General features: G+C 42.0%; 1 protein-coding gene across 2 annotated transcripts in view; it reads left to right on the top strand.

Moving 5' to 3' along the window:
• The window catches only part of EMCN (endomucin), a 57,683-nt gene that overhangs the window by 7,967 nt on the left and 28,620 nt on the right, over positions 1 to 21,096 (top strand). For both annotated transcript variants that reach the window (XM_042808379.1, XM_042808380.1), the window contains exons 2-5: positions 9,593 to 9,652; positions 13,231 to 13,332; positions 13,742 to 13,855; positions 20,919 to 21,041. In XM_042808379.1, the coding sequence (XP_042664313.1) occupies positions 9,593 to 9,652; positions 13,231 to 13,332; positions 13,742 to 13,855; positions 20,919 to 21,041 (399 nt within the window). The remainder of the gene's footprint in view (positions 1 to 9,592; positions 9,653 to 13,230; positions 13,333 to 13,741; positions 13,856 to 20,918; positions 21,042 to 21,096) is intronic.

The following is a 21,096-nucleotide window of genomic DNA, read 5'->3' as shown; positions in this document are numbered from 1 at the left end:
AAATCAGATATTTTCAAAGTATATCCCCCATCCTTGCATATAACATAACTCCAGTGAGACTGGATTCCACTTTGGGCTTGCAAAGCCCATTTGGGTCTCTCCCTTTGGGATCTTCTGTACCATTTAACCTTTGTTCTAGGCAATGTGGAAAAGATGAAGAGGGACTCAATTGAGCATGGAATTACATGAAGTATAGAAGCAATTTACACTGTTTCCGCAGAAGTTTTCTGACAGGAACAGGTTTTTGATGCTCCAGAGGCTTTCAGAGCTTTGTCAGGAACAGTGGCATGGGTGGGTGTGGCTGAAATGGGTGTCTAGGCTGATCCCGGATGTGCTAAAAATAAATACATCATAGCAGACACTGCAGCAACCCTTTCCTGAATTATACAATTAGTCATATTGCTGGAGATGCATTTGGATCACAAACATAGAGCAGAACTATGATTTTACTAACTGCTGCAGCATGTTGCAGAGGAGAGCTACCGATTGACCTGGGCTCAGCTTCCCCTCTGGCTGTTTTATATCAGCCCTACCCAAACACACTCTTTCCTGGGAAACAAAAATAGGCTTGCAAATAGCATGGTGAGGAAAAAGCTTTGTAAGTATTACTCAGAGAAGGATGTAGTTTTCTCTCTGCTTTTGGGTGGGGGTGACTTACACCAAAGCTCCTGTTCTTTCCTGTTGCAGGGGAAGGGGCTCTCTTTTTTTCTTCCACTCAGCAACGCACAATATGTAAAAAGCTCTTTCTATAGAAAACATTAAAGACATTTTCAAATTGGTTTAGCATGACTAACACAAGGGTGGTGGTGGTTTGTTTTTCAAACTATAAAATAACCCTCAGTAACTCCTACCTTTTATCTTACACGTGGACAGACAAATATATCACCATCAAAGAGTGACAATCTGGTGGCTTAAATAGCTTTAAAGGGTTTAATTAAAACCTATTAAATAGGTTTAACAAGTTTAAATAATGAGAAATGTAGAGCTTGGTGCCTTTGTCCAAGGCAGGCTGGAGTGCTGATGAGCATGCTGAGCACATTTATTATCTTATGGAGTGCAAACAATGTGCTCATCCCTCTGTAGTACACAGGAATAAAGATATCCACCAAGCTCCATGTAGGAGCGGAAAGTGCACTGAGAAAGCTTGTGATTAAAAGCTCTTGATAGGGAGTTTGCATTTCTTCTGAGTCAATAAAATAAACCATGAAACTGGCTGGTAAGTACGAGATTTCAATGTCCACACATGCAGAGAGGCAAAGCATGTTGTGGTTGGGTCGTTTCAGATACTCAATAAAACCCGGGGGGGCACTCATGCAACCCTTCTCATTACTGTTTTTGTGAAGGGGGAGTGCTCAACAACCTACCCCCATGTTAGCTGAGGCCAGTCCAGTGGCCGCTGCTTTTTCAGTAATTCTCTGTGTGGTGTGCTCCCTATGCAGGAGCTGTTTGCTGGGTGTTTTCAGCAGGTTTTGTGGAAACAGCGCCGTTTGCTTTGGGAATTAGTAAATCCCAGCAGCTGTCTGCTAGTGCTTGCTGTTGGGTCATGCTGGGCGCAGGCTGGGGCGAGCAGGAGGAGCACTGGGGCAGTGCTTGGCACCACCGCTGCATTTCCTGCCTTTCTCTCCCTTCCCGGCTGCAGAAATTGCAGCAGCCCCCACCCTTTCCTTCCTCCCCTGAGCTCTTGCTGTGGGGTGCCTCCAGCCCACCCAATCTGCATTTCCTCCGCAGAGCCCAAGTCCCACACCGCCCCAGTTGCTGCTGTCCATTCCCGGGGCCCCACAGGAGCAGCCCTGTCCCTGTTGCCCAACTACAGGGCTTTGCATTTATTCCCTAATGTCATCCTCTCTCTCCTGTTTTAAGGTGCCTTTGCCTTGTGCAGGGAGGATGCTATGCCCTTCTAGCCCAGGAGATTCTTCCTCCCTTGGTGTCTTTCCCCATGCTCCTGCCCATTTTCCTCCCACACCTTTATAGCAGGTCATCCCTGTCCTGTGACACCAGCCTGCAAACCAGGACCAGGAGCTACAGTGGAGAAGTAGAAAGTTGAGCTTAAACGTAAGATCTCAACACGTAGGATGTGTATACTATGGTTTTGGTTTGCTGCTGGAGATAGGCATGACTGAAAGGAAGGTGGCAGCTTGGCAAACAGTGGGCAGTGGGAGTCACAGGCTTCCAGCCGGTTGGCATCAGGAAGCAAAGAATGTGGCCTCTCTCCCTGCTTTATGGTTTTTAGGATCGCATGTAGTATCTGACTACATCTCACAGGGGTTTGTCTTAATTGTGACCTGTGTAATTTTGTTCAGGGTCCACACAGTCCTTCCAGTTGCTGCTGTAAAACATCTACAGTGCAGGAAATCCTGAGGAGGAAAATGGCATATGTTGCAGAAGGCTGCACTAAGAGCGTTAGCAGAAGTGGAAAAGCATTGTGAGACCAGGCTGGAAAAACGCTCTGTGATTCTAACTCGTGCTGACATTGCAGTGGAGGTAATCCAGTGTGGCACTGTTATTAGGGATACAGCTTTCCTTTCACCAGGCGCTGTCACAGTGTTGAATAGTTGTGTGCAGATGCTATTACAAACACATCTGAATGTATGCATGTGGCATGCTATGCCTTGTGTATGGCTTTAGCATACTGAAGAAATATGAAGACATGAAGGTTATGTATTTTTCTTTGAGTTTGCTTCAAATTAATGACGTCTGCAAATGGCTTTGTTTAATTTAACAACCTTTACTACACACTGTTATCAGCTCCAGGCATTCACTGGATTACATCAGAACCTTGGTTCCCATTTAAAATCTAGCTGATAGGACTATAGAGGAAAGATTTAAAGTACGAGTCCTTAAGGATTAAATGTACTAGAAAGAGTATTACTTTTATCAAATTCATTCTTTTAGAACAGAATATCTGCAGGCTTTTAATTTTTTTTTTTTTTTAATTCTGAAATGTTAAATTTGTAGACTTTGTATTTGTGATCTTAGAGGTTTTGAATAGGAAGAAAGGAGTTGATGGTTTTGAACAATATTGTTAAAATTTCACTTAAGCCTCTTCTAACAGTAATTCCCAAATGGAAGGTTTTGTGATCTGGAAGCATCTATGCTTCCTTTAGGATTTTTTGTAGTGCTTGCTGGTTTTCTAAATAATTTGCATAGTATGGGTTGGTCATTTTTAGCCAACCAATGACTAACCTATGACAAAAATTCAACACTGTTGTTTGATTTTTGGGAAGTTTCATGTCACAATTTCAGTCTTAACAAAATACTTGAGATTAAATTAAAAGTACTACAGGGAAAACTGTTCTTAAGATTTGTTGAAATACTGTAGATAAACCCCTCTGCTCTTAGAAATGTGCCTGTCTTGAACCTGCAGATTTCCTGGCAATGCGTTTCTCTAGGTAGCTCTTATTTGTGCAATTAGAATGTGGGGAGGGAAAAAGCTGCATATAGTGGAAATAAAATAAACTGCAGAAATGCAGAGGGAGTACTGAAATAATAAGTTATCTAAAATTAATCCCATTCCTTGCTCTGTCTTATGTTACACTTTTCTGCAGTATTTTCAGAGGGTTGATTCTGCACCGAACACATACTCCAGACAAATCAAAACATTGAGAAAGCTGAGATCAGTTGCAAATGCAGACGTTGCAGCTTGTATCCATATTATTACCATTCTGAAAGATCCAAATGGTAAAAACTGCAGATGCAGTTGAGATCTTGACCTGCAAATATCTGTTTCTTGCATAGCTGTTAATGCTAGAGTGTAGTGTCATTGTATGTTGCAGTTTGTAGTCCTCTAGAAAATAAGAACATACTATTATTCCTCTTTTATCAATTGGAAAATGGCACACGGGGAGTGTCTATGTGGCAAAATGCACAGAAATACCCAACCTGATCTGAATGAGGCAGATTAAGTTCCAGAAGCTCCATGTACACTAATTAAACTGTATTGTTCTACATAGACATTCCAGGGAGGATGGGGTAATCTCTACTCTGCAGTCATAGCCATTTATTTTATTTGTGATGATATATCCAGGAGACCTATAAACTGGCAAGCTCACACACTATTTATGGTAGCACAGTACTGCAGTGTGGATGCCACAGACATGTAGGAATTTGGGTAGATCCTTGGAGAACTGGCCAACACTGTATCATTACAAACCAGCCATAAGCATCGGTGGCAGCTACTTTAAAGCATCTTTATATATATCTTGGCAGAATATTACCCTGAAGTTGTGCAGAAAACTGGGCCTGGGTTTCCCAAACACTACTTGTAGCACTCTACCTTCTCCTTCTCAGCTGGAAATGCAACCTGGGCCTCTGCAAAACATTACAGAGGTAGGAAAATCCAAGAGCACCTAAATGCTAAACCTCAATAGAAGGCCTATTTCTACCTAAGGAATTGAACATTAAACCTGATCCCTAAATGAATGTATTCAGGTGCACTCGAGTTCTGTTTGGAGGGCTTGAGTAGGGTTTGAGCATTGCCTAGGACTTGGTTTTTCTCTATGCACATGGGAGCAGTGTTTGTGCAATGACTGGTTGAAGAGAGATGAACTGCTCATCTAGGCAAACCACTTTTTTTTTTTTCTTTGGAGGATGTGTGAATATTTACACAAAAATTCCAAAAGAAAAAAAGAAATTTATCTCAAGGTTTAGGGTTGAAGGTCATGAACTGAGAAAGAAAGATGGGTGAGGAGTGAAAGCAGAAATAACAAATGTGTAAGAACTACACTGGGCCTGGGGAAAGATCATATAAGAGAAAGAAGAGACGAAGCAGCAATAAATGAAAATGAAAGAGAAAACATTATGGTCAATAGAGCTCCAAGGTAAGAGTAAACAGGTTGTACACATTGTCAGGCAGCAGCTATTTATTGGGAACTCTGAGAATATTAGAACCAGCTTTTCTCACAAGGACAGCTATAACTCTCCAGAAAGGACAAAACATCAGACGAAGTCTTCCCACGGATACTGCTGGAGCAGCTGTTACAGGAGGCTCTATCACGGTCATGGGGGCTGGCAGAATTATCATTTTATTCCTGGAAAAAGATCAATATTTATTTCTGATGGTGTGGAAAGACAGAAAGCAAGAAAGCAACTTTGACTTCTCCATGACCTGTGTATAATTTCAAAGGCACAGGGTCACACAAACAACCATAATATAACATAATATACCATAAACAAACATAGTATAACCACCTGTAGATTCTGTTTTATAGCCTTGAAGCAGGGAATTAACATGTGCAGGTTTCCTCAGGACACTTTTTTGGTTATTGCTCCCAGCTACAGCCTTTTAGATATTGCTTTGGTTTTGAGTGGGAATATCTTACGTCGTCATCAGGAAAATGGTTCAAACACTAGCTTCTGGCTGTTACACCATCAGTTTGACACAGGCACCAAAATCCTGTAAAGTTTCTAGTCCAAATTTCCCTTGTCCATTACCTCTAGTTTCATCCTCAGTGGACGTAATGAGAAGTTTATTCCTTTGTTGCAGCCCCTCACCTACTTGAGTGACATTATCATGCATTCCATTGCTCTTTCCTTCTCTGGGCTAAACAAATACAATTTTTGCAATCCTTCCTGAGAGGTCATTTTTTTCAAGAATCCTGATGATTTTTATGGTTCTCCATTAACCTTCCTGCTCCAGGCATCCACACCCTTCTCAACACCCTTCCAAAGCTGGACCACGTACTTCAGCTGTGGCCTAAGCAGTGCTCATCTGAATGAAGGGATTTTAATATGAATTTATGGTCCTGTCTACCTACTGCAAGATCAAATGAAAAAAATGAGACCATTTCACTCACTATTTCTGTAATGATAGTTACTTTTCCATAAAAATAATTTCTTTTAAAAATCACATACTGATGCCAAAGCAGACAGCACTGAAATTCAGCAATTCATGTACTGAACAGAATCAATGTATATTTTGAACAATCTATTAATCTCTAAAAATGTTTTTGTTTTGACTTATTGGCATTCACTTTTGTATTAGCTGTTTCATGTGGTGTTTTAAACTTAGTGGCTTGTGCCCTGTAGTATTCTGTAATGTATAAACAGAACTACTGATGTAATATCACACATTAATTTCTGCTTTTTTTCTGTCTTGATTATATCAATAGCAGGCACCTAATTAACACAAGGTCAAAGCCTGCTTATCTCAGTCTTCCCAGTGTAAAGGTAAAAATAATGTGAGAGAGAGAGGAAAAAATTATGAGAGCTCCAAGCTCAGACCTCTAAAGCTGCAGTTTGAAGACAACTGGCTGTTGGTCAGTCCTGGCTAAATTCAGGGACACCTTCTGAATTTTAAAAAAGGAAGTTCAGTGTTTCAGTTCTTTCATTTTGAAATCATGTCTGAAGACGAGATACAAATGATTATACTGTTGCTTTAATTTTACAACAAATGTACCGTTTAAATCTAAGCCAGAAAAGACAATAAAGGGAAATTCTGTGAACCTGAAAAAAAAAACCCACACAAAACAACCCAGCAGTTACAGGTTTTTTCATTTTGGCCTTGTGGCCATAGGTCAAATGTTTTTTGAGCTCTTCTTAATTCCTTTTTATTTTTCCCTGACACCCTTATTGTCTTACTGTCTCTGGGCCTTCCTGCCCTTCTCCTCTCATCTTCCTGTCCTGTTATTTTTCTCCCAGTTCTGATTTCTTCTCACCTTGTTATCTACTTTTAGTCCTGTGTTTGTTTGTTGTTTTTGTTTTGTTTGGTTGTTTTTTTTTTTTTTTTCTTTTTGGATCTTACCACCACCACCATCATCCCTTTATTCAGCCCAGTGTCATGTCTGAGCACCTTTTAGTTCTGCATGTGTTCTCCAGACACAAGGGTGCTCCATCACAGGTCACTTACACTCTTTTGGCTGAGTTTATTGCTAGCAAGCATGGCAAATGGGAGGGGTTTGTGTGTGGGAGCAATTGCTGAGTAGATTTTGGCTACTCCCACATAAGAGTACAGTGAGGTGCTCTTATCAAAGGGATCACTGCATCTAAATTTGCTGAAAACTATGCAAATGTAACTACTTGCTTGTCCATCAGCCGAGGCTGCTGCCAACCTGACCTGAGCAGACAAATGAATCTTTCTGTCTCTTTGTGTAGCAACAGTCTCTAATGGGCCGAAGTTCTTTGCCCAATCATTTTTGATCTCTTGCTTTCATCCCTTATATATTCTCCTTAGTCACAACTTAATATGGAAAATAAGAGCATAATAAGTCACCAGTTCTATCTCTTCTTTTAATCAACCAGTTCCTCCCAAATCCTGGTAAGTTTGAAGCATTTTTGCATGTTGCTTTCAACTTGTTTTTAAAGTATACTTAATTATCCACCATTTTAAGAAAACAATTCCTAAAATTCTACTTTATTTTGCTCCACTAATCAAATTTACCTTAGTTTCTCTCTAGCCTGTGATAAAATCAGCAAATTGTGAATCATAACAAAACTGTGACTTAAACCCTCAATTTTTTTAGCTCTGAGGGAATCTCGGCCTATCAACATGGCTATTAAATGGAACGCCATGAATATTCTGAGATGAATATTCTATGAGTTGAATTATGAGATGAATATTCTAAGTATTGCAATGGGCTTTCCACAAAGTCATGCTGAGTTAGGGGAAGACTGAATTAGGGAATGATCTAACTGGCCAGCTAGTACATTTAGCTGGTGTTACAGACATGGCAGTTACTGAGAGATGTGATAACAAACCATATGAAATGTAGGCACTGTTGAAAAAACATTCTGTTTTAGTGCTGTGGCCTTGTGGTGTGGGGAATTACAGGAGCTTTGTCAGCAGCTCTTAATGAAAATTAAGAGACAGAAAAATGGTCGTTGTTTAGGGAAACAAGATTGCTTTGTGGTCTATTTGGATAAAATCTATTTTCAGAGTATTTCAAGTGTGGGTTATGAAACATTCTGACTGGATAGCTAAATGAGAGGAAAACCAGTATTTTAAATGCAGTGTGCAAGGGGCTGTGCATAGCCTGACTGTATTCATGTGTGCCGGGGAGTACGGCTGGGGCAGCAGCGGGCCCATAGGGAACTGATTTAATTTGATATGGGATATCAAACTGAGCCAGCACGTGCTGTGACAAAGCATTGCGAAGGCATCAGCATACCTAGAAAAGATATCCAAAAAAGTGGGGCTCACTGGGAAGGGGCAACTTCCCAGCTGAGACACATCAGAAATACACAGGTGCAAAGAGGGCTGATAACACCTTATACTGCTTGAAGAGGAGTTGTAAGGGCTCATCTGACTAGATCTTACTTAATATGTGCCCACAGAGATCCTGCAATTGTATTATGTTTTGGTTTATTTTTTTCCAGGTTAGATCTGTGACTCTGGCAGGCCTCCGGTGGTGCTCGTGAAATGTTAATCGGAGCGCAGCATGCTGAGCAAAGGGAACAAAGCTGACTGTTCTGCCCTGTAGCCAAAAAAAGAGAGAATGCCAGCAGATATTACCATGAATGGAGTCACACAAGAATAGTGACATGCTGTCCTGACTCAGTTTTGCGATATCTGTATTACAGCATGCTAATGCAGCATGACAGGATGTCACGCTCCAAACCTGAAAGCACTGGGGGATTAGTCTGTGCCATTTGGCTTTCCCATTCTGTCACAGAGCTGATCTCTTCCTCCCCAGATGTACCCATCCTTCTCTCATAGCTATGTAAAATGGTTGAGAAATAACACTGTTTCTGTTTTTTCACCCCCTTCCAAGCCCTGCCTAACTTCTTTTAGTAGAAAAATATGAACACCCCAGCAACAAGACTGAAAACCTAATCTGAAGCCAAAACTTTAGTTGAGTTACGCTGTTACAACTTTTTGGTGCAGCCAGAAAGTATAGAAATTATTTTGCTTTTAGTTTGGTGGGGTTTGTTTTTGTTTTGTTTTTTTTTTTTTTTTGTTGGGTTTTTTGTTTGTTTGTTTGTTTGTTTGTTTTTCCAATGTTTTGTTTGTTTTGCAGTATTAGCAGCTGAAAGTCTCCAACCTGACCTAGGATTTTTAAGACTGGCATAATTTACTAGAGTAAATTCCCAACAGCTGGAGCACTGCCTTGAGGGCAATGGGGAAAGTCAGTCGTTTCTTGACCTGGTATTTCATGAGCCATGCCCTGTGAATTCTCCTCTTCCACTCAAATACAGGGATGACACTGAAAATCCTTCCTGAAGTGCTTGTACTAGCCAAGGCAGGAGAATGGGTGCTTACTCCTGCAGCCAGTTATTTTAGTTAATCCTCTACCCTGAAGACCCAGAGTAGCTGTGGTTGTGCTCGAGGAGAGGAGAAGCTAGGAAAACACCTTTAATTGCTCCATTTTTTTCCCCCAACTAGTCTTAGAGACTCTACTACCTGTCAGGAAACAACCCACAGCCCAAGGAGGGAGGCCACAGCAGTTGCTCCCTGTTACAGCAGTGAAGGCAAAGCTAAGAGATTTAGGATACAGCTTGAAAACATTGCTAGCAGTTTATATGATTTCATTGCTTCTGCTAATCAGCTTCTTGATTTTCCAGGAAAGTCCTTGCTGCTCTCTGCCTTATATGCCTATGCAGTGCTACGTAGGTTTGGAAGGTGGCTGAAGTAATATAATTCTTTCTGTGTTTATTTCAGAAGATGGTATTCCAAACAGTACCGTCAGTGCAAATGTTTCTACATCAACATCAAAGTCTGGTAAGAGTTCAAATTCACTGTTATCTGGTATTCTGAAGCTCCCATTGCCTACTTAGCTTTCGACTTTTCCAACTTCTGGGAGAAATCAGGTGAATTATTTAACGTAAGGTGATTGTAGACCAATGTATTTCCCTGGGCCTCTTACAAAACTCTGTTGAGAAGGAAGAATTGAGGGATCTTAGTAAGGAGAGGTGTCATGGTTTGAGCCCAGAGGGCAAGTGAGCACAAAGCAGCCATTCACTCACCCTTTCCCTCCCAGCGCTGAGCAGAAAATGAAGGAAAAAAAGGCTCATGAATCGAGATAGGAACAGTGAGGAGTGGCTCACCCATTATGGTCACAGGCAAAAGTCAGACTCCTTAAGGGAAGAAAAAGAACATCGCTTTAATTCAAACACAAACAAAAACAACACTTAACAGACAAGGTGGGACAGTGAGAAGCAAAACCACACCCAAAACCCACCCCCCCACACTCCTCCCAGACTCAGCTCTGCTGCCGATCTCTCTCCCTCCTGCCCCCAGTCGTGCAGGGGGCAGGGGATGGGGGTTACAGTCAGCTCACCACTCCTTCCTTCTCAGGAGGTGGGGTGAATGCTGCACGTTTCTCCCCCCGCTCCACATAGCTTCCCTCTCACTGGAGACAGTCATCCATGAACCTTCTCTGGTGTGAGTCCTCCACACAGGATGCAGCCATTCCCATGCTGATCTGGCGTGGGTCACCCCTACGTGTTGCAGTCCTCCCAGTGCCAAACTACAGCAGTGGGGGCCGCTTCTCCCCTCAGAGTCCCTGCTTCCTTTACGTGCAGCCACCTGTCCTGGTGTGGGCTCCTCCACGGGCTTCAGGTCAGCCTCTGCTCCACCATGGACCCATGGGTGGCAGTGGGGGCAGCCCTACTGTCTCACCACAGGATACAGGGGGGGTTCTTCTCTGGCATATCTCACCCCTTCTTCTTCCTCCCTTCTACTGACCTCGGTGTTCACATAGGTGTCCTTCTTGTAACTCCTCTACACAAATCCCAACCCCCTCTCACGTTCCTCTTCTTAAATATGTCATCGCAGAAGTGCAGCCACCATCACTAATTGGCTCAGCCCTGGCCAGAGGCGGGTCCAACTTGGAGCCAGGGGAGCTTTTGAGAAGCTTCTCACAGGGACCACAGCTGTAGCCCCCTCCCCCTCTACCAAAAACCCCGCCACAGAAACCCAGCACAGGAGGGGTTAATTTGAGCAGGCTGCATTTTTTGTTTCAGGTGAAAAAGGCTGAAATTCTGTGAGTTCCTATGCTCTCAAGGAGCGGTTCAAGTGTGATCAGATATTAAGAAATTAGCTAAGACTCATAGTTCAGGAGGTTGTCAGATTGAGAATAATTTGGGAAACAGCATCAGTTAAGGGATATGGCAGCAGCAGGTCGCTGATTTGATGGGTGTAGGGTGACAGAACAGGACGTGGACTTCAATAGTAAAGAATTATACAATATATGCCAATGTTAGGCCCCAGTTAATAGGAGAGAATATATGCACAATGCTGTCATTTGCAAAAATGCCACTGATAACTTCTTGAAACCATTGATGTCAATATTCACTTTTGGGGCTAAGGGGGTGGCACCAGTGTCCTCAGTTTCAAAAGCTGCATTCTCTCTCTGTCTCTGCTTCACATGGTAAAAATCTGTGATTCTGGTTTACAACTTCAACTGACACATTCAGTTCTCTTTATCATGTAGCTTTGTAGTTATGAAAAAGCAATATTGATCATATTTCATTCATGTGAGCTAAATATCAACTCCTTTGTTAGTTTGAATATTGAAGGCTGCTACATTTAATAAGTGATGCATATGAGAGAAGAAAACTTGGACACAGGATTCTATTTTTTGGTAACTGTTGATAGTAATGAGTCTGTCTGGAGCTGAGAGCACTGAGATGATTATGATGTATACGCTTGCAGTGCTAGTAATGGAGGTGAATAAGATGCAGCCAGGGGAAGAATGCATATGTTATGTTTTTTACAGCAGAAGATTTAGTCCTTTTCAAATTGCGTTGCAGTTCTTTTATGTTTCAAAAACCCTGATGTTCATGTCTGTTTCAGAGACATTTCATAAAGGCCCAACACCTCACAGTGAATGAGCTCTTCAAATGCTTCACGGAAATATCTCTTGCAGCTTTTTTGTCACAGAAGGGAAAGCAGTATTGTTATTTATGCCTATAAGAAAAGCATCAGAAGCCCACTATGAGATTAAAGCACTTTGTGGGTGTGGAGCAAACTCCCAAGGAGGTCCATTCTTTGAGGCACCGCTATTCTAGGTGAACAGCCAGCAAACTGAGAGCAGCGGAAGACAATATAAGTTATATTTTAAAAGTTCTTGTGTGAACATTGCATTTAGAAGTACTCAAGTCATGTGAGGGAAAATGGCATGTCACATCATGATTTGTTCCTGTTCTTTCATGTATCACACCTATGCAAAGTGCTAGAAGAGGTAGTAGGACACATGTTGGGTTGTTGTCAGGGATATAAGTGAGTCTCTGTAGCTGACAGTAGCATTTTCTGTTTGTATGAGATTACAGAAGTGAAAGCTGGGCTCTTAAAATGATTAGTTATGGGGGTTTTAGCCCAGATTCCTCAGCAGCAATTTGGCCAGTCCATTCCCTTGAGCATGTGCGAGGAGCACATAGGACCTGCAGTATGCCATCCATGCACACGCTGATTTAAACCTTGCTATTGCCTTAGTGATGTTTGGGCAACTGTGCTCCCCTCTTTCTGTACCAGCAGCAGCTGGAAGTGATCCCTGCTGCCTGAGGGAGCCCCTTCCTCTCCCCCCAGCCTCCAAATCTCACCTCTCTGGAGGAGAGAACTACCAGGAGTCACCTTGCAAAGGGCACCAAGTTCACCCCAGATAACATCACTTACTAGAAAATCCTACTCATTTCATCCACAGTGTCCTAAGCTTTGCTTCAGACCCCAGAGGAAGGCCTCTCGGGTGCTCTTTTTTCTCCAGAAATATGGGTGTAGAGGAAGAGGGTCTGGGAAAGCTAGCCAAAGAAAGACTCAAGCGGGGCTTGAGGTGGACAGCAGAGAGGAGTAGAAAAAATTTCAGAGAGTCCCTTCCCCTTCAGTTCTTTACCTGTAATATATAAGTTGTGTTCCTATGTGTCACTCACACTTCTGGGGAGTTTACATCCCTCCTCCTATTAAACAGGTATGCAGCAAAGTGCTGGTCTGCAGTCTAGTCCAGCATCAGTGAACCCATCTATCCATGCCAGGCTCCTTTCCTCTTCCCTTGGAAGCCATGCCAAGCACCTCTGTATAACTCCCAAAGAGCATAGGCCTCTTCCTTAGGGGATGGCTGGAAGGTACAGCTGCTAACTTTCAGTGGGCAACTTGTGGATTGTCCACAGGCCAAACCTTCCCTCCGATACCAACCCTACGCACTTTGAATCCTCTTTAAAAAATGTGTGGGTAAGAAAGGTCTGTAAGGGTCAGACTTTAAACAGAAATTCACTGCCTTTGTGAGAAAAGGCAGCTAGAGGTATGTGATGTTTATTTACGCGTGGTAAAATAAATCAATAAAGATGTGAATGCCTTTCTTGCAGTAATGGAATCTGTGAATGCAACAACTTTACAAGCAAACACAGTGGAAGTGTCAGTGCTGACGACAACTGCAGTCATAGCTACAAATGAATCCATCACAAGCAGTAAGTGAAAATTTATTTGAGCTAATTGTTGATGTTGTTCCAGTGGTTGTCCGGGAAATCAAGCAGCAGTGCCTTTTGGCTTGGGAACTTGTTTTACAGATAGTGAACTCTTTGGTGAAACCTCGCAGGTGTGCACAGAAGCTGGTCAGGCTCAAGGCAGCTCCAAGCCAGGTCTTGTAACTGCTCTATCTATCATAAGTTTGTCTTCAGTGGGATGACCCACCTGTGGGACAGGGAGTGGCTTTCTCTGCAGTAAAGGGAGTGCTGTCCCTGTTGATCTTCAATTTAAGTGAAATCTTCTTTTGCTAATTTAAAAGTAGGCTGCAAGCAAGGCAGTAGATGTTTTGTGTGTGTGCATATGTGTGTATACAAATTTAAGGAAATAATTTTAATGTTGTTCCTTTATTAGACTCCACACCTTCTTCACCTAATGCTACACAACAAATAACACAAAGTACAACAACACAAGCACCAGTAAAAGTGACCGCTACATCAGCAGATACAAGTGACAGCACAACAAACAGTAAGTGGTAATTTCATTGAGCCATTTCTGATTCATTGTATGCCATCTTTCTGCAAAACAGTACGGAGCAATAAAAGGAGGTTAAAAAGCATAGTTTGGGTTATGAATTTGGAGGTTTGGGGAAGCAGAGCTATTCATCCTACCATATTACGTATCTTTAATGAATATTACCCTAGAACCTTACACAAAGAATATCATACCTTTAATTTGTAGTGAAGATGATCTGAAGCCATTACACAGGATTTTAATCTCCCTGTAATTGGGAGAGATGTACTGGGGAGGTTTTTAATTTTTATTTTCCTCTGTGGTGTTTTGGTTTTTTTAATAAGTATTTAATCAAAAATAAATTATTCTATGTGATCAGAGTGGTGTCAGAACAACCTCCTTTCTTTATTTTTATATATGTTACAATGCTACAGTTAATTATATTCTATATTATTATGAGTCACAGTACTGAAAGCAGAGATGTGGTACTAATTACCCTGCATCAATTTTAGGAAATACTTTTGTTGCCCATAAATCTTCAGAATAACATGTATGTTGGCCCAGCACATCAGGTTGGATTCTAGAAAAATAAAATGAATAAATAAAAAATCCCATGTATCCAGCAAGTAGCTTGATTAATTTAAACAAGTATAACAACATTCAAAAGGAGCTCAGTAAACTTAAGATGAAATTCAGTCTTCCTCTTTTGTCTATGAACTGCATTGTAAATGTTTGCTTACAAAAGACTGTAAATGTCCTTTGCTGAATCGGAGCTTTGAAATACACCATTTTTTATATTTAATTGACTCAAAAATTAAAAATTAAATACTCGAGATATTTAAATCAGCAGTCAGTGTTGCACCAGTGATTTCAGAATTGATATTTAGAGCCTACTGAACTGTGAGAAATGATTGGAATTTGAATTCTTTTCCCTTGGTTTCCTTGCCTACAAAGGGACTCCTATGAAACGGTCTGCATGCTTTCTTTGTGCAAATTCTCCTCTAAAGCCACCCCTCATGAACCTGAGCCTGCTAAGCTCCCTGGAGAGCAATCACCCTTTCACTTATGGTTACATCTTCTACTGATGCAGCTTTCCCGCTGAGCTTGGTGTAGGGAGCAGTCTGATTGTCAGCCTTCAGGTCTTTTGGGTTTTGGCTTGGCTTTTAAATGCCAGTATTGGTGAGTCACAAAATACAGTTTGGCCAATGCACAAGCTGCTGAAATGATACCGAAGGCCACAAACAGTCTTTTTAAGCTTGCATCTGTGACCCTGTGGGCCTGTCAGAAGCCCGTGGCATGGTGCATCGCATTACGGATGCAATTCCTAGTCCTTTCGGCTTGGTGGAGGTTCCTGGCTTGTGCGTGCCTGAGCGGCACAGCCACCTGGAACTAAGGCTTCATGACAGGTAGAGCTCTCAGCAGGGGAAGGAAAGCTAACAAGGAAAAGCATGCCTGCCAGTGCAGCTTAGCTCCAGCCACTGCTCTGCACTGATGCCCTGAAAATCTGGTGCAGGGGGCACAATGGTGCTGGAGGTACAGTGGATGTGGGTGTGAAGGTTTCACCAATGCGCTTCCTTTCTATTCCTCTTGTGTTCTCTTCCCACCAGCTAGAGTTCAGTCCCTAGTTGCTTGGGCTGTGATTTGTTTTTAAACTTCCTCATTTAAGCCAAAAAACAACCCCCAAAATTGTGATAAAAATGGTTGGCATACAAGCCTCGGAACAGGGTTTACCTGCCTCTCACTACCCTTTGTAAAAGGAAAATTAAAGAAGACATTGGGAACTGTCCTACATTAAAAGACTTTGTATTTTCTTTCAATGTTAAGTAATATTTGGAAAAACTGTGTATGTGAAAATGAATTTTTGTGGGTTTTAAAACAAAATTCTGGTCTACCTTTCAAGAAAGTCATAGCCTTGGCTTCAACACAAAGGAGTGTGACAGGGCACAAGGTAGTGGCTTTGGGTCAAGGCATGGCACGGGAGCTGTGCAGATGTGTGGCCAGCCCTTGCAGAAACCCCACAAATCCCTCAACCACCATCTGGCTGCTGGCTACAGCCATCTCTCCATTTCCACCCCACATGTTGGCACAGTGAGGCGCCGCTGGCTTCACTGCATCCTCCCAGTCCCTGCCAGCACCCCCAGCAGCAGCGCAGGGCTGGGGGACTTGCGCTCCCTGAAGTGAGCACAGGCATAGGAAGACTTCTGCTCTCAAAATGGACAGGAGGTGAAAGCTATCTACTCTCTCTTACTCTTTTTCACTAGCACTCAATTCTCCCCCCTTTGGGCTGTCTGCATGCGACTGAGGCAGAAATCGGTGGTGTCTTTATGACACGTCAAAATTTACCTTTACTACACCTGGGTTTTAATACAAAGCAGGCACCTCAGTTATTTTGTAATGGAGGCCATCACTTTCTGCTTCAATCCCTACTAAAAGCTTCAGTGAATGGTCACATTCAAACAGCAGAGATTTGACAGGGCTTCCTGTCTCTGCTGCAATTTCTGTGGCTGCTGTCACCTTTTATTACAGATTCAGGAAAAGCCCCCAGTGCTCCATATGCTGTGAAATCATGCAAACGATTTTATTAAAAAAAAAAAAAAAAAAAGTCTTAAGTATTCTTTCCCTCTGAAGGCCATAAGTACAATCTCTTCCTCTTTGCCCTCCTACCCTGTTTATTATATTGGAAGCCAGCAATTAGACTTGTCTCCTTAACCTTCTTATTTATTAGTATAAGGGGTCAAATCCAATAGTTCACATTTAGCCAGACAGTGACCTCACTTGTGCTGTCCAGCCCCCAAAACAAGAATTATATGGTGCCACACTACAGCAAGTTGCATCTGCAACCAGGATTTCACATCTTAGAACATCTGAAGTTATCAAAGAGAACACAAAATGAAATGCAACAAAAGATTATGCTCTTCCTTCCTTGGATATGGAGCAAGCATCTTATGCAAGGTCAGTGCTCAAGGTATTAAATTACAAGTAAGAGTGGATTTTTGGCTGTTGTGTTTTTGGTTTATCTCATGCCAGTCTTCTGGATGATGATATATCATGATGCAATAAAATACTAAATATTGAAAAGTAAGAAAAGGAAAGAGTGGAGGATAAACTTTTTCTCTTTTTATCAAACTACTGGTAATTAAGAAGGAAGCTCTACTTCAGTAATACTACTGGAAGAGGGTTATGGTAACATGTATTGCTCAGTTGTCCTCAGGTCTTTACAGCATGCTATAGGTAAACACTGAGTATAGTTGACTGCTGAGACATGTTAGACAGGGAGATGTTTTAAAATATATGTTTTTAAATACTTGGGGTTTTTTGCCTACCAGAAAATGTAAAGCTGGTAGACAGAGAACACAATCAGCTATGGCTGTAAACATTAAAACTGAGATCCACTTGGTTACCTCCCTAGCCAATTTTCATTCCTTGGAATGGGAGTGAAGTTGCGTTGGTTTTGCTTCACTGGGATTTTTCAAAGCTTTCATGAATGCATTAGTTAATGCAAATGGTTTCTCAAGCTATTGATTACAGGGGCGAGTCCTGTATGTGTGTTTATGCTAAAGATAGGAGCTCAAGGGAGAAGGTTTATTCTTCCATCCAACAAAGCCCTCATGCTGGCATTTTAATGTGGTTTGGATGCAGCTCCTTCTGCCCTGTAAAGTTGTTTCCTTGATTCATTGATTGGCCAAGTAAGGTTTTAACACGTGTACAGATGTCTATATTGTTAGCAGTGCATAGAAAATAAGCAGAGTATTTGCTGCTTACTTGAAGCATCTCATGATGTCAAATCTAGTTTACAGCCTGCTGTAAATAAAATCTAAAGTACTGGGTGGGAAATATCAAAATATATGTGGATTATACATAGGTTAAGCAGAAAATCATGCTAAGATCAAGTGAGAATATGTATTGAATTTCAGCTGGTTAAAGAAAACGAAGGCTTTTCAGAGCACAAAGAGTAAGGAAATACCTGAGGCTCAGACAGCAGCTTTGCTGAGCAGCTTCAGGTTCCCTGTTGTTGATTATCCCTTTGACAAATATGTGTTAACACACTGTCATTTATCTTATCAAAATATCAGCAGGGAGAGCTGCATCACCACCAGGGAGTTCTGCCACTGCAGCAATCATCCCCATTCGGACAGCTATTTTACAATTTTTACTGCTTTACCATTTTTATTCATAATCAGCTGTTGACAACAAATGCATTAACTGATGATGTAAGTGCTTTTGCAGCAGCAGCAACCTCCCTCCTCTGCTGTGCTGCTCTTCTGTGAGCCCAGGCCTCCCCCTGCCAGGCAGGCAGAAATCTTTGCTGCAGCTGGCTGAGCTGGAGCGTGATGAATTACTGCAGCGATGTGTCAGTGGGGATGGCAGGACTGAGTCACCGTGTGCCCGCGCAGGGTCCCCCACCTGTTCCCGTGCAGAGCACGGGCACTGCAGTGGGGACTTGCACTGTCTCCTCCTGTTGAGATCAAATTAAACCTCGCATAGATACGAGTTACGGGATTTATCAGAAAGGCAGATTTCTAGCAGGCGTACTGTGCTGTCAGTGCTGCCGTCGTGCACGCGAGCAGCGGCTGGATGTGGATGCTTCTGTTCCCATCGGCTTTGGCACAGAAGCTATTCGATCTGCTAAATGTGTTGACGGTAGAGCCTGTGTTGTGTATTAGGCGTAAAGCTTGGATGCATCTTAAAAGCTACTTCAAAGCCACAATTAATCAGAAAACTGGTATGCTAGGATTTAATCTTATAGTAGTACAGTGGAATTAAGGGAACTTTCCCTGCCGGGTTGCATTTTTCATCTTGGACGTGGTGAAAACTGGCACGCAGACTTTTGCACTGCAGCATGTTTACTTCACCTCTTGACATTAGGAGCAGGGAGCCTTTTCTGCAGTCTGCTGAAATAAATGCAACAAGCTTCATGCCAAGACTTAGGTAAAGGTGTGAGTCATACCTGGTGCTACCTGAGTCACAGGAATAATCGAACCCAGGCTGAATTAAAAAAAAATTAAATGGCAGTGCTGTTATCCCTCCCCTCCTGATCCCCCACTGAGGCATATCCAGCGCACAGCCCGTGTTCCCAAGAACAATCTGTTCTCACAGCTCCCAAACACAAGAGGAGCACCCGGGGCTGGGCTGCTGCCAGGACTGATAGGATGCCTGGAACGTATGATCCCTACGAGAAAACAGCTCTCCGTGGGGTTACAAGGCAACTGGCTGCCTCCCTCCTGATCTCTCCCACACACCTGATTGTGTATTTGTGTTCTAATGTCTCTGCACTGGAAGGCTTACTGTTATTCTGCCTTACTTTTCATTCTCCCATGCAATCTTTCACTAACTTATGATAAAAAGGCCACAAGATGGTGGCTGTTACAAGTCCATGCATCTTAAAGGGAGAGGGAAGTTCTTTGGTTTTTTTTTTTTTTTTTTTTTTTTGTAATTGAACCTATATGGGGCTTATTTTTTTTTTTTATATAATTGAACCTATATTAAAAATCAACATCTAAAATTTGAGTCTGAAGCAACCACAGTAAGAACCAAAAGTGGAAAAAGTTTGCTTTTAAGCATTCATTCGAGGCTTCTATGATGAGAATGCAGGAATTATTTAAGTTCTCAGACCCTTGTGTTATAGTGTAGTGAAAAATGAGGCAGAGAGGCTTTTTACACTCAGCTCTACTGCAGATTAGGCTTGCATATTGAAAGGGTACAATGCTGAGGTTTCTGGAAGGAGCTGAGAGTGAAATTATGCTTCTCATCACTAGAGTCTCCATGACAGTTTTAGGCATTTGAGCTTGTTTTGCATAATTTTCAGTATGGTTTCCTTCCATGCCTCGACATTCAGAGATACCATTCTGGACTGTCGAACTCCTCTCAGTTTCCAAAGCTGTATGAATGCCCTGACTCTGGTGGCTTCAACTCACTTTCTTAGCTCATTGATTTCTGAAGCTTGCCTCTCCATGGTATTGCACTTAATAAACAAGAGGGGAAGGGAAGGTCCAAATTAAATGTTTGTAGTGGTAGAACTGGGAGCTTTAGGTGTTGTTTGTTGGGGGTTTTTTTTTTGTTTTTTTTTTTTTCCTCCTGATAAAAGTGTTCTTTGAGGGGCCAAACTGGAGAGTATCTGAATAAAGCATGTGATGAAGCATTCCTCAAGATTCACATGTCAAGTGTACATGATGTAGCACTCATTTGACTAAAGCATGTATTAAAGTTGTTTTAGTTCCAGTGTTTGAAATTCATATGGAGAGGCACTGAAAACAGTTTACAGCTCAGTCACATCTCTGATTTATATCAGAAAGGAAGTATAAGGTTACTCTTGGTCACCCCTATGTTTTATTCAGTAGGCACTGTCTTGACTGTTATGCTCAGGCTTGAACATAAACATAGGAATTATCAGCTGTGCTGGAACAGCTTAAATTCTTTCTTGTCATTTGGTGACCTTCAGTTCCACGGGCTCAGGTGGTGCCCTGCACCATCATCTTAGACTCAACTTAGGCCACAAATCTTCTCACACAGATGGCCTTGATCCTCTATTGACTGTGTGAAAGCAGAACCAAGACACTTTATTTTTTCATACATTAATTTCCAGAAATATATTATTTCCTAGGATTTAACAGCACAGAATTAAATAATTAACTCTGTGCTTAATTAAAATCCCTAAAACTTTTTACAATATCACATTACGTGACAGTTGTGGCTGAAGCTTGCTTTTTTTAATTATTTTTTTTAAAACTAAGGTTAAAGATAGAGGGCAGTAAGCAAGCTTCTCTCTTCCACTCATGTTGATCTTGGTGCAAGACTGTCTAGTTATTCTGGGCTCCCAAGCCAGAGTTTTAGGCTGTCTTCTGGCACAGATGCAAGGCTGTTTCAGATGCTAGGATGTGCTTTAAAGATGTCTCAACTATGCCAGTAGTAACAACTCCATAGGGATATTTTGCCACTTGACAAACAGTTACCAGAGGCTGTAATGCTTTCTGACCTTAAGTCTTTTCTATGATGGTGGGAGTTTGTCTGAGGGACGGTCCGGGATCTAAGACAATACTTATACAGGTGTATCTTATCCAAACATCTGTCTTATTTCCAGCTACACAAGCAAGTGGAACACAGCTGGCACAAAATGTGAGTTTGGATGCTCTGTCTACTGAGGGGTGGTCTTTTTCTTCTGCAGTCTCTCTACAGAAAACAACTTCTGCTCCTGGAACCTCAGGTAAGTCTTGAAAACATACACTCTATTTTCCCATTCAAATAGTTTAAAAGATGCA

The sequence above is a fragment of the Tyto alba genome, unplaced genomic scaffold (assembly GCF_018691265.1).
Source record: "Tyto alba isolate M040663 unplaced genomic scaffold, T.alba_DEE_v4.0 Super-Scaffold_6, whole genome shotgun sequence".
NCBI classification, from domain to species: Eukaryota; Metazoa; Chordata; class Aves; order Strigiformes; family Tytonidae; genus Tyto; species Tyto alba.
Note: the sequence above shows the minus strand (reverse complement) of the source record. Positions and strands in the feature narration are given on the sequence as shown.